The sequence below is a fragment of the Sarcophilus harrisii genome, chromosome 6 (genome assembly GCF_902635505.1).
Source record: "Sarcophilus harrisii chromosome 6, mSarHar1.11, whole genome shotgun sequence".
Classification (NCBI taxonomy): domain Eukaryota; kingdom Metazoa; phylum Chordata; class Mammalia; order Dasyuromorphia; family Dasyuridae; genus Sarcophilus; species Sarcophilus harrisii.
In genome coordinates, this window is record NC_045431.1 from 185,741,245 (window position 1) to 185,755,144 (window position 13,900).

At 32.6% G+C, this 13,900-nt stretch overlaps 1 protein-coding gene across 3 annotated transcripts in view; it reads right to left on the minus strand.

Moving 5' to 3' along the window:
* HTT (huntingtin) overlaps positions 1-13,900 on the minus strand; it is a 208,483-nt gene that overhangs the window by 92,010 nt on the left and 102,573 nt on the right. For all 3 annotated transcript variants that reach the window (XM_031943981.1, XM_031943980.1, XM_031943982.1), the window contains 3 exons: positions 10,806-11,029; positions 7,287-7,365; positions 6,127-6,288 (listed from right to left, as the gene is read on the minus strand). In XM_031943981.1, the coding sequence (XP_031799841.1) occupies positions 6,127-6,288; positions 7,287-7,365; positions 10,806-11,029 (465 nt within the window). The remainder of the gene's footprint in view (positions 1-6,126; positions 6,289-7,286; positions 7,366-10,805; positions 11,030-13,900) is intronic.

Sequence of the window (13,900 nt, forward strand, 5' to 3'; positions counted from 1 at the left end):
GATCCAATTGTCCCAAGAACCCTAGAAAATAGGTAATGTTACTCTCCCCATTTTATGGTTGAGGAAAGTGAGACAAACAAGTGTTTAAGACCTTTCACCTAAGGTCACATTGGTAGTAAATGTCTGAGGTCATGTTTGAATTCATGTTTTCTTGATTAAAGGCCCAATACATCTTCCACTGCATCTCTTAGCTGTCTCTGATATTAAATAAACTCTTTGCAAAAGCAAGGGGGAAAAAAAAGAGATCCTATCAAATTCCTTGTTACATAAATATAATCTTGATTCTGAAACTAACAATAAAGCAAAGAAAGAGAATGATAAGCCACGATTTTTAATGAATATCAATGAAAACTTAATTACCTAGACACTTCAAAAATGTTTTACACAATGGCCATATCAGATTTTTAAACCAGGAATGCAAAGAGTCAATTATCAGGAACAAAGTTAAGAAAATTATAAATATTATTATGCCCATGCTAATAATAAGACAAGTCACATGATCATATCAATAAATGAAAAAGTTTCTGACATGATACAAGAATTATTCTGCTCTATTTCCATTAAAAATATTACAAATAAATACACATTTTTCCTTAATACAATCAATAGTATCTATCTAAAACCAAGAGCCAACATGTAATGGAGATTACTAGACAAATATCTTTTCAACAAGATCAAAGTAAAGTATTTGTCCATTATCAACCCTTTATTATTTGATATAGAATAGTAGGAAGAGAAAAAACACAAAAATTCCACTTCAAATAATTACAGAACGTATAAAACATATGGGAGTCTAGCTACCAAGAAAACAAGAGCTTTATAAATACAGCTACAAAACACTGCTTGCAGAAATACCGAGTAAAATAATGGGGGAAATTTTCATTGCTTGTGAGAGCAGAACAAGTTAATATTACAAAAATGTACATAATCAGTACATAATCAATTTACTTATTAATTGACATATACACCAAATGTCAAGGAATTACTTTATAAAAGTAAAGAAAATAACAAAATTCATATAGAAGCAGAAAAGGTCAACAATCTCATGAGAAATAAAAAGTGAAAACAAACGGGGCCTTGTAGTAGTAACAGATGTCAAACTACACTATAAAGAAGTAATTCTCAAAATAATTTGATATTGTTTTTAAAACAGCAATATTGATCTGATTGATAAACTGAGAGATATACAGCATAAAAATACTATGTATCTATTTTGGATTACTTACTGTCTAAGTGGAGGAAAGGGAGGGAAGAAAATTTAGAACACAAGGTTTTGCATGGGTGAATGTTGAAACTATCTTTGCATGTATTTTGAAAATAAAAAGCTATCATTGTTCTAAAATTTTTAAGTAAAAAATAAAATGAAATATTAAAGAATAATATGTTATCTCCTGTCTTAATATTTATTAAACACAAAGACCCAAACTACTGAGTTATTATTTGACAAAAATTTCTGGGAAAACAGAAGAGTCACATGGGATTAGATTCTGACCAAAAATTCATCTTATACTAGAGCTACAGATGGCTACCTGACCTAAATATAAAAGGTCCCATCAAAAAACAAATTATAAAAACAAGGGGAAAAAAATAACTTGGAAAACTTAAGGAAAGAATAAAAACTTATGACCAGACACAGGAAAGAGAGGATAAAAGAAAATAAAATAGACAATTTGATTACATAAATTTTTTTTAAGTTGTTGCACAAATATAAGATTAAAAGGAAAAGAATTAACTGGGAAAACATCTATAAAATATTTCTCTGATAAAAATCTCATTTTTAAAACATATAAGGAATTGATTCAAATTTAGTTGAATAAGAGCTATTTCCATTTGATAAAAGATCTAAGTATAAGAATAGATAGTTGTTAAGGGGAAGAAACCCACCCACTCTAAAGTCATATAAAAAATGCTCCAAATCATTACTTATTAGAGGATTGCAAATTAAAGCAATTCTGAGAGTCTACCTTACACTTTAGGACACACAGAGTCCTAAAAATGACAAAAACATAAAATGATAAATATTGGAGGGGTTGTGGAAAAACAGCAAAATAATGTATTACAAATGGACCCGAGAATGGATATAACCATTCTGAAAAGCAACGTAGATTTATTCACAAAAAATTAACAGCAAATTACCTAACTGTACAACTGCAAAGCCTATGCTAAAAAGAGGACCTATGGCCCTGCTTAGAATGCCGTTTACGTCAAGATCACTAGAGAAAGTATCTTTTCATGCTCCAAGTCATTATTAATCAGAGAAATGCAAATTAAGACAACTCTAAGATACCACTACACACCTGTCAGATTGGCTAAGATGACAGGAAAAAATAATGATGATTGTTGGAGGGGATGCGGGAAAACTGGGACATTGATGCATTGTTGGTGGAGTTGTGAACAATCCAACCATTTTGGAGAGTAGTTTGGAACTATGCTCAAAAGTTATCAAACTGTGATACCTTTGATCCAGCAGTGTTACTACTGGAATTATATCCCAAAGAGATTATAAAGAAGGGAAAGGGACCTGTATGTGCACGAATGTTTGTGGCAGCCCTTTTTGTAGTGGCTAAAAACTGGAAACTGAATGGATGTCCATCAGTTGGAGAATGGTTGAATAAATTGTGGTATATGAAAATTATGGAATATTACTGTTCTGTAAGAAATGACCAACAGGATAATTTCAGAAAGGCCTGGAGAGACTTACATGAACTGATGCTGAGTGAAATGAGCAGGACCAGGAGATCATTATATACTTCAACAACAATACTATATGATGACCAGTTCTGATGGATCAGGCCCTTCTCAGCAACGAGATCAACCAAATCATTTCTAATGGAGCAGTAATGAACTGAACTAGCTATGCCCAGAAAAAGAACTCTGGGAGATGACTAAAAACCATTACATTGAATTCCCAATCCCTATATTTATGCCCACCTGCATTTTTGATTTCCTTCACAAGCTAATTGTACAATATTTCAGAGTCTGATTCTTTTTCTACAGCAAAATAATGTTTTGGTCAGGTATACTTATTGTGTATCTAATTTATATTTTAATATATTTAACATCTACTGGTCATCCTGCCATCTAGGGGGGGGGGGGGGTAAGAGGTGAAAAATTGGAACAAGAGGTTTGGCAATTGTTAATGCTGTAAAATTACCCATGTATATATCCTGTAAATAAAAGGCTATTAAATTAAAAAAAAATAAATTAAAAAAAAAAAAAAAGAGAGAAAGTATCTTTTCTGTTAAAGAGCAAATGGCTTGGAAAGACAAATTATGATGGCTTATGATTTGGATCCCTACTATTTGCACCCCGCAAAAGTAGCTCCAGGGACTAAGAAGGAGCCCAACCTTGCTCCTTACAGAGCTGACAAGTGAATATGGAAGTATATTTGTGAAGAACACAATAGGGCAGTCATCTAGTTTTGGCTTCACAAAGGCAAAACGCAACACTACTCTAACTCTGACATTACATTACAGCCATTACAAGCTAATACCCCACTAGTTGAGTCATTTAGCCCCTGAACTAGTTTACTTGAAATGATTTGTAATGTTTCCTTCCCTCTACTACAAGAGCCATTTTCCTGGCTCTCCTATTTACAATTTCTCTATTTAAAAATACTACTTTAATCTTGGTTCTGAATTCTCTCTCTTATCTCCTCTCCTACACACTTAAAGAAGTTTGAATTGAAAATTAAAAAAAAAAAAAAATCCTCTATTACAATACACAATCAAGCAAAACAGATTTCCACATTAGCCAAGTCCAAAAATATACATGCACTTCAGTGTGCCTTCTGACCCAATCTCTTCCTCATCTGAAAATGGGTAATATACTTCCCATAAGCCCTCTAAAACTGTGGTTGGTTCACCATTGACACTTAGTTTTTCAAAGTTTCAAGTCTTTAGAACATTATTGTCACTAAATAAATATTCTCCTAGTTCTACTTGCTTCATTTTGCATCAGTTCATGAGTTTTCCCAGGTTTTTCTAAAACCATCTTTACTATTTCTTACTATACAGTAACATTCCATCATATCCATAACATAACTTGTTCTCCAATTCCCCAATACAAGATGACCATCCCCTCAGTTTCAAATTCTTTGCCACCATAAAAAGAACTTTTAAAAATATTTTTGTATATATGGGTCCTTTTCCTCCTTCTTATGATATAGTCTCATAGCTGTGGTATCAATGAATCAAAGGGTATAAACAGCTTAATAGTTTTTCAGAAAGAGTCTCAAATTATATTCTAGAATTGTTAAACCAGTTCATATTTCCATTTAAAAACTATGATCAATACAATGGCCACCCATGATTCCCAAAGGATCAATGAAGAAACATACTGTTTTGCCTCCTGACAGAGTGTTGCTAGATTTAGAATGGGGAATAAGACACATGCATTTTTACATACAGTTAGGAAATTTATTTTGCTTGACTATGCCTACTGGTTATAAGGAATTTGTTTTCCTTCTTTCCACAAATGTGGAATAGTGCGTGCAATCTCAATTAAACTCACTGTATTATTAGTTTTATTTAACTGTTTTACTTTGTTACATAAGTCCTCTTACAAAATAAAGGTAATCTGTAAATATCTCTAATACAAAAATAAAATAGCAGTAAAACTTTTTAAAAAGAAAAATTATTCAATAAACTCAGACCACAAGTATAAGGACTCATTATACTCTTAATTTTTAAATTTCTAGGTCTTTCCTCAATCCAAATACTTGTAAGAACTATGAAGGGAATTTGATACTATTGACTACCTTTTCCTCCTGCATATTTACTCTCTCTAGGTTTTATGACACTGTACAGTGTCATGTAATTCTTCTACCTGTCTGATCCCTCTTTCTCAGTAAGTTCATTCCTTATCCCATTCCCAAAAGAAATTAGCACTTCCTAATGCTCTGTCCTAGCCATCTTTCCTTTTTCAATATGCCCTCAGCCAAATAACATCATCCAATCCCAGGAGATTTAATCTCTAGGCAGATGATTCCCAGATCTATATATATATAGACCTAATCATTTACTGAATTTCAGTCCCATCTCAATAATTGTGTAGTACTTATCAAACTGATGTCCCTAAGATACCTTAAACCAAGCATGTCCAAATGAACTCATCTCTCTCCTTGAAGCTTCTCCTATTCCAAATTTCCAATTGATGTAAGTTGGAAACAACTATCTTTCCAGGCTCTCAAACCTGTAATCTCAGCATTATCCTCAACTATCCAACACATTTATTAGGTAATATTGGCCATTACAGTAATATATGTTATCTTACATTCCTATTAAGAAGTTAGCTAATGATTATGTGCAGTGAATTATAGCTGTTTTATGTATATTAACTGTATCAAATTCCAATGTAAATAATGTACATTAATGTATGCACGTGACTGCCTTGTTTTAACATCTGCTAAGACTAGCTGTTTTAACTATATTAACTGCATTTTCTAATAATTTTTTTAATTGTTTGATAAGCTAAGTTCTGTATGTTGTGCTACATATGCAGAAATATCTTGGTGGATCCCAATATGATTTTCATAAGCTGCAAATTCTTCACTAGGGGAGAATATAGGGCAGAGCTTATCACAGTGCCTAGCATCCAGTTAAGTATTTTTAAAATGCCGGTTGGCTTGGGGAAAAAAAAAAAAAAAAGAAACAAGTTACACAAAGGCAAAGACTGGTCTTAACTGTACTTCATATCTCCTGCAGTGTCAAGCACAGTACTCAGCATATAATAGGTATTTAACAAATATTTATTAAATGAAAATACTCACTTTGTACTTGAAAAAGATATCTTTATATTTTGAAAAATTATAATAACCAATAGGAAAAATCTTGATCTTATCGTGCAAATAGATCCCAAATTTTAAGAGAATTTATCTGAAGCTTATAATGAAAACATCTAGTAATATTTATAAGTCCTAACTTTGAAAAAAAATTAGAAATGGTCAAATAAAAGTCATCCAAAGCTTATCAGTCTAGTTACACAAGCAATTAAAAGATTCAATTGATGAAGAAATAACTTACAATTCTTCCTAAGACATTTTTAATGTTTTATAAAAATCATTTTTACTAAATGATTAAAAAACAGGTACAAAGGGAAGAACCTTAGTATATAAAATGTACCAACCTGATCAGAATCCAGAAGACAGTAATTAACTCGTAATTGAACCAGTTGCGCCAGTAAATCTAGAACCTGTCTCTGCAATTGCACAGATGTTGTTGTGGTGTACTGTTTTAAAGCCTTGATGACAAGAGGCTCAAACAAACGAATATGATTGTGAATAGCATTCTAGTTTAAAAAAAAAACAAAACAAAACAACACATTATTTATATTGGACTCTTCAAATCCAAGCAATGAACAGCCATACTTAAATTATTTTAAGTTCAAAAACATTTTTCCTTTAGATATACTGTAAGGAAAGAGAAAAGTATTAAGTCCTTAGAATAAATAGATGAATGGATCAATGGGTGGATGAATAAAAGAATTCCTGCACAAATGAACAGCATTGACTAAGCATGTTTTATGTCCCCAGAATTGTGCTAACTGCTGGAGCTACAATTAGAAAATCAAAACTATCCTTCAGGAAGCTCATTTAATAATTAGGTGAGTCAACACATAAAAGGGAGTTTCAGCTGCATAGCAGCTGGAAAGGAAAATGATAGAGTGGACAACAGAAAAAGCAGACCATCAAGGTAGATGACTTTATGAACCCTGCAGATATTAAAGATTATTGTAAATGGTATTTGATAAATGACTCTTGAAAATGGGTTAATGGGACTAAGTATCAAACTAATAATAAAAGAATAACAACCATAATAATAGCTGGCATTTATGTGATGCTTTAAGTAATTTACAATTATCATTTTATTTGATCTTTACTTTGGGAAATAAGTGCTATTTCTAGCTTCATTTTTATAGATGAATAAATTAAGACAGAGGTTATTCCCCTTACTATTAAGGGTCTGAGGCCAAATTTGAACTCAAGTCTCACTAACTCCAAGTCCAGAGCTTTAGTCACTGCTCCACTGATCTACCATGAGAGTGTTACCATGAATACCATGGAGCTATCTCAGGCAGAAGAGAACTGATACTAGATACTACATACTAGGGGCCGATACTAGAGTAATCATCCAGTTCTTAATGGAAACTAAACAATGATAGTTTGAGGTAGTGTAGGTAAGGGGTTCTCCAAGGCCTAGACCTGTTAATCCAATTAGGACACCTAGTATTAAGAAACTTCACTATGTCCTCATGTACCATTAAAAAAAATAGTACTGTGTATTTACCTTATCTGCACGGTGTTTTGTTACATTTGTAAGATTGGTTTTCAACTGCGTAGACACTTTCTGGAGCACATCAAACCACCTGTTAAAAAAAATTTAAACCAAGAAACACTCATAAAGAAGCTAGTTCTTAATTCATCAAGCAATACATTAAAAAGCCCATATTTGTAGAGACTATTCAGACATATAGCTAATTTTCACAAAAATCCTGAAAAATAAATGCAAAGATTATTGTTACCTTTCGAGAGATAAGGAAAATAAGGTGATGCAACTAAAAAGCGATTGGTCTAATACTATTCCCATTCAAGTCCTCTAATACATGTTCAGTGCTTTTTCTATTTCATATTACTTCCTTCCCCACATACCAATTTTAGATTCAATATCACAGTGACAGAATTTTATTTTTTAAAACTAGACTTATGGTTTCATTGGCATAGGTAATTCCCAGAGAGAAATCTCCCTCTTCCTCCTTCCCCCAATATAAATCAGCACCTACCCCACAACTTACAGTCTAAGAGAATTTAAATAATTTGTTCATTTGTTTCAGCCTCCTCATTTTTTGTAACCTCATTTGCTATTTTCTTGGCCATTTCCTTCTCCAGTTCATTTTACAGATGAGGAAACAGAAGCAAGGAGGGTTAAGTGATTTGTCACAGGTCACACAGCTAGGGTCTGAGATCATATCTGAGACTCCATCCTCCACTGTGCCACCTAGCTTCCCCTTTAAGTAAAATTAAAGATTAAATTACTCTCAGAAGGGAGACTTAAAAACAGATCTTCCCAACTCCAACATCAATTATCCAGTGTATCATCCTGCCACCCACACTAAAAAAGTATTTTATTATAATGACTAAAATTGGTATGATTTCTGAATTCTGAATTTTGTGAATTATAAAACTTGTTATTATAGTATGAATATAATGATATTATATGTGTAAATTAACTATTAATTATGTTAATTATAAAACATATTTGACAGAATTAGGTTCGAGATGATCTAACTCCTACTTCAATGCCCTTTTTTCACCAAACCATTGAAAAAAAATCAAATAATTATTTTTTATCAATCTACCCCCCATTAGATTGTGAAGTTCCTTGAGGGCAGGAACTGTTTCTTATAACTTTTTGTAGACCCACAACTTAAAACAGTGTCTAAGCTTGTAGTAGTTTAATAAATGTTTGATGATTGCCATTAATTTGATTTGCTTTTCAAATCTACAATGAATTCCAAGGCAAAACTGGACTATGGGTTATACTAAAACTCAATTTACATGAATATCCTAGTCTAGTCTTGTTTATTTTAATAATTTAATTATCAAATGCAACTAAAAAACTTCATTTATACCATATATAAGCTCCCAATAAATAAAAAGACAGGACACTTAAGTGGTGAGATTAATGAAGTCAGTGTCATAAGATCAGATTAGATGCTGGACCCTGTCACTAGTCAGTTGAATATAGTAAGTGAACATTTCAGGGGAGTTTCCTTCCTCATTTTTTAAACATAAACATCATATTTCCAACACTAGTTGTTCACAAGGTTATTGTGAGGAAAACTATTTGTAAGTTATAACTCACTACGAAGAGACAATATGACAAAGAGAGAATGCTGGCCTTAGCCACAAAAGGACAGACACAAACATAGCAGCTCTGACACATACTAGCTATGTGACTCCGGGCAGTTTGTTTAGTATCTCAGTATACACAAGAAGCTCTTTAAGAGTATCAACTTCAATCCAGATGCCAATCTGAATGGGTGGAGGTTATATTATATCTAGGAGTTGCCAATATGAATGAATCACAAGCTAATGTTCCATATATTGTTAGCTGCTGTTATGATCATATGATGGTGGTAGATTTTTTTTTAGGATACCCCCTATGTAAAAGGCATTGTTAAGACACTAGGGATATAAAGAAGCATCACAAATAAAAGAGGAGAGAAAAATAAAACCCATATATCATTTATGATGATAAAACAACATCATAGTTACAAATTTAATGTTGTATTTCTTGGAATGTTGTATTTCTATCTAGCTTTATTTTATCAAAAATGTGCAATTATAAGACCACACAACATCACACAGAAATAAAGGAAAATGTAATAGCCTGGAAATTGAAATTTTCATGTAACTTCAATATATTAAACAGTTTTCTTATACTTCTGATTACTATCAAAGTCACTCAATAAATATATAAATATTATTATTTGCTTTCTGATGATCTTGTCAGTTTAATAAAGAACACAACAATAGTTCTACTACAGTGCTAATCTAAAAACTTTCTGTGGCATGGAGATAATTCATTAGGCTTTGACAACAAACCCCAAATTATGGTTGGTTCTAGCAACGTAGAAAGACTTTCAGACACCTATTATAGTAGAAAGGACAATAAAAATAGTAGCTGTTTGGATGGGGTGGGGCACTGGGGAAAACTATGAAAATAAACAGGTATACTAATGAAATGCTGGTAGAGAACTGAATTAGATCAATCATTCTGGGCATAGTTTGTAATTATACCATAGAAGTCATTAAAATGTATATATCCTTTGATCCTGTGATACCACTAGGTAGCATAAAGTACGATGTAAGACAGAGGTAAAAGTCCTATTTATATAAAAACTTTATAGCAGCAATTCTTATGGAAGTAAAGAATGGAAAGAGTGTGCCAACTGACTTTAGTATATGAATATAACAAAATATTACTGCACCATAAGAAACAATGAATATGAAGAATTCTAAGAAATTTGAGAAGACTTGTATGAATTGATATAGTCGAAAGTAAGCAGAACAGGAAAAAACAATTGATCACAATAATGTAAAGGATCACAATAACATAAAGAAAAATATACAAGAACTTTGGAACTATGATAAATACAATATTCAATCACGATTTCAGAGGGATACTGGTAAACTTCAGCTATGGGATGAAGGATGTTTTCAAACATGGACAGTGTATTGGTTGCCTTGCTTGACTACACTTAATTGATAAGGGTAAAGGTTCTATATGGGAAAGAAGGCAGGAAATTAGGAAATGACAGCAATTAAAAAAAAAGAGAGAGAATAAAACCTTTTTTTTTTTTTTAAACCACATACACATGACAAAAATCATCTGAAGATCAGGCAAAGTTTGAAGAAGCTTTTTAGCAAAGAAAGAGTTGGCCGAAATCTGATGGAAAATTTTTTAGCCAAAGTAATTCATGAAGACCATGAATCCAATGCAATTTCCATCACAGAAGAAGTAAATTCACCAATAAAATCATGAATACTTGAAATATGACAATAACTGCACAGAAGACATAAAATGTATTTGGAATCATAAATTTTAGCATTCAAGTCTCAATTCTAACAATTACTAGCTATGTGACCTTAAGAAATTCACCCCATCTTTAAGGATCAGTTTCCTGCACTGAGAAAATGGGAATAAAGATACTTGTACTACTTACCTTACAGGATTAGGTTTTTTCCCCCCAGAAAATCTAAGTTATTTTTCTATAATACTTATAGTTTATTTTGAAAAAATTACCCAGAAGTATCATGTTCTTGTTCTGCCTGGACCATATTCCTCAAACTAGCATCAGCCAAAGCCTGTGTAAAATGTGTATATGGTGCCATGAAGCAATAATGATAAAGGCCAGGACGCAAACTAGAAGAACCCAAACGCTGGGCTTTTCCTTGAGATTTGCTGGGTTTGGATGATAAGCCATCATACTGTGATGCCAGATTTGTCCCAAACAGAGTCTTCAACAACTAAAGGAAAATAATAGAAACCACAATTAATACTTTCTATAATATCCTCAAGCATGAAACCCATTCTAAAAGTATACAAAAGTTACCCCTGAGTATATTATATACTAAAGGATCATTTACCTAGTTATCAAGTCTCTTTTGCAAAAAGTCCAAAAACAACAACAAAAAAAAGGATCACTCAAACCTTAAACTGAGCAGTAAAACTGACGAGAAGATTTCAATTTCATCTTAAATCTAAACATGAATATAAGGGCTCTTTCCACCAAAATTTTTATGTTACCAGGTGTTGATGCAGCCTTACTTTACTGAAAAGTGTGAAGGCCACAGAGGAAATATATAGAGCATTCATTCTTAATCCAAATTAATTGTGTTGATTTTCTTAGGGATCTATAAACACTGATCTATCAGTAAGCATTTATTAGGGACTGTGCTAAACACTAGAAATACAAAGATAAAAGTAAAACAAATCTGTGACCTAAAGAAGCTTATACTTTATTGAGGAGACAACATGTACAAATAGAAATAAAAATACAAGGTTTTAGGAGGGAAGGTATTAGCAAGTTAAGGTTTTTGTTAATCTCTAGATTAGAGTCTCCCACATAGTTATCACTTCCTTAGCTTCAGTTAAGCCTTGATTAATCTCCTTAATAAGGTTTTAGGATTTATATATAAACTTAAAATGGTTTAACACAACCAGTTCATACTAAACATAATTCAAGTCTGACATTTAGCTGTCTATCCTAGCCATCTTTGTGCCAAATGTCCTGTAATTATACGCTTGAGACTACTGAACTTTCAAAGATCATGGCCAGAAGAAATTAATCTACATGGCTAATCTACTCCTGCCCTGGGAAAAGACTATCTTGACTAGTGAATAAAAGCAAACTCATTTCTCCTATTTTAATAAGCTAGTCCTATACCAGGTCTTGTCCAAGCTTCACATCTTTTCCAAATTACCTTTATTTCCATAATATAGACATCCCACCCAGAAATCTCCCTCTTGTCCTGAATCATGAACTTTCCTACTCCTGCTTTGGTCCCATTTCACTAATGAAAACTGTTTGCAAGCCAAACCTTTCCAACCAAAAGCTGTTGGAAAACTATATCCTTTGTAACCCATCTGACAACCAATCTCTTCATGTGATCATGATTCCCAAACATAATAGAATTTAATGCAATTATACCAGCCTTTTGATAAAATATTGGGTAACACAGACTAAAGTATTTTGGACATAATGGGGTAGAAGGATAAAGAAAAGGAGTTGCAGCTCTTTTAACTCTCTCAAAGCTAACAGTAATCAGAAGGTTGATGGCAAAGAGGAGCTCAAAAGTGAGAAAAAGAAAGGATGGGAATTAAAGTAGATGATGAGAAAAGATATTTTCTTAAAAGGACAATAAGAAGAAAAAGAAGAATCAACACTGAAAATAGGTCAGGACAAAGGGGGAAAAAGTGTCAAATTAAGGAAGATCAATTCATTAACTCTATTTGTTAAATAGTTGTGCTCATTACAAGCTCAAAATTACCTTGTTGCAATCTTTACTCATTAATTCTATTTCTACATTCTAAAATTCAGCAGAACAAGTCTAATTTATTTTCCTTTTTAATTGAAAACATTTAAGATTTTAAAGCACATATGCCCTAAGTTTTCTCTCTACCAAGCTAAATATTAGTATTTCATTCAACCAATCCTCAAATAGCATGATCTCCAGGTCCTCTGCCATTGTGGTCACCTAATGCTGAATGCTCTCAAGCTCATCAATGTCCTTCCTAAAATGGCCAGATAGAATTGAACATAGTATGATCTAATCATGACAAAAGAAAGGAAGACTATCACTTCCCTTGTTATGGATACAGTATCTCCTTGAATGAAGTCTAATGATCACAGTAACTTTTTTGGCTACCATATCCAACTGCTGATTCAAAATGAGTACAGCCTTGAAATTCCCCAGAGCTTTTCCATACAAACTATTATTTAACCATTCTATTGAAGCACTGATTTATTTGAACTATACTGTAGAGTCCACTTTTAAATCTCATTTTATTAGATCCAGCACAATTTTCAAGTCTGCCACGTTTTTGGATTCTGATTAATACAACAAACAATATATCCTTTCTAGCTTTACATCATCTGAATATTTTATAAGCATATGATCCAAATCAGGATTACTACAGGACAACAAAATTTTGGGGAGGCAGTATGGCTTGAGCATTGATGTTGAAGTCAAGAAGAACTGGTTATGACCCTAGGAAAGTCACTTAAGCTTTGAAATTCAGTTTCTTCATCTGTAAAATGAGGGTAGGGTGTTGGATTCAATGATATCCAAGGTCCACAGCATATCTAAAACTAGGAACATCTATGATGTTTTGGATCTGAATTTAACCTCTGTGTGTAACCTTGTTTAGGTTTATATTCTAGAAGAGTTTATGGATATTTGGGGATTTGGATAGTGTTAAGATCAAGTTCATAAGTTTTCTTCCTTGAAGGCCAGAGCTTTGCTGTGTTCTAAGCCAACTGCCTATAAATCATCACCACCCCTAATCAGCAGCTTCAAAAAGACAGGTCACTGGTCTCTAAGATAAGACCAATTCCATAACAAGTATAACTATTAAGAATCTAGGTATAAGGACTTATACTGGGTATATAAAAATGAAAACAACACAATCCTTACTTATTAGCAAGCTTATAATTTAATATGATATATATATATATAAGTATGACACAAACAAGGAAGAAAAGAGGGGCAAAAGAAAAATCAGGGATTACTTTCCAGGCAATTCATAAATGGTAGGATATATTGTGGGAAGTTTTCAAGAAGTATAATGATGGGATCTGCTGAAAACAATACATGATGGAGAAAAAATTATCAATA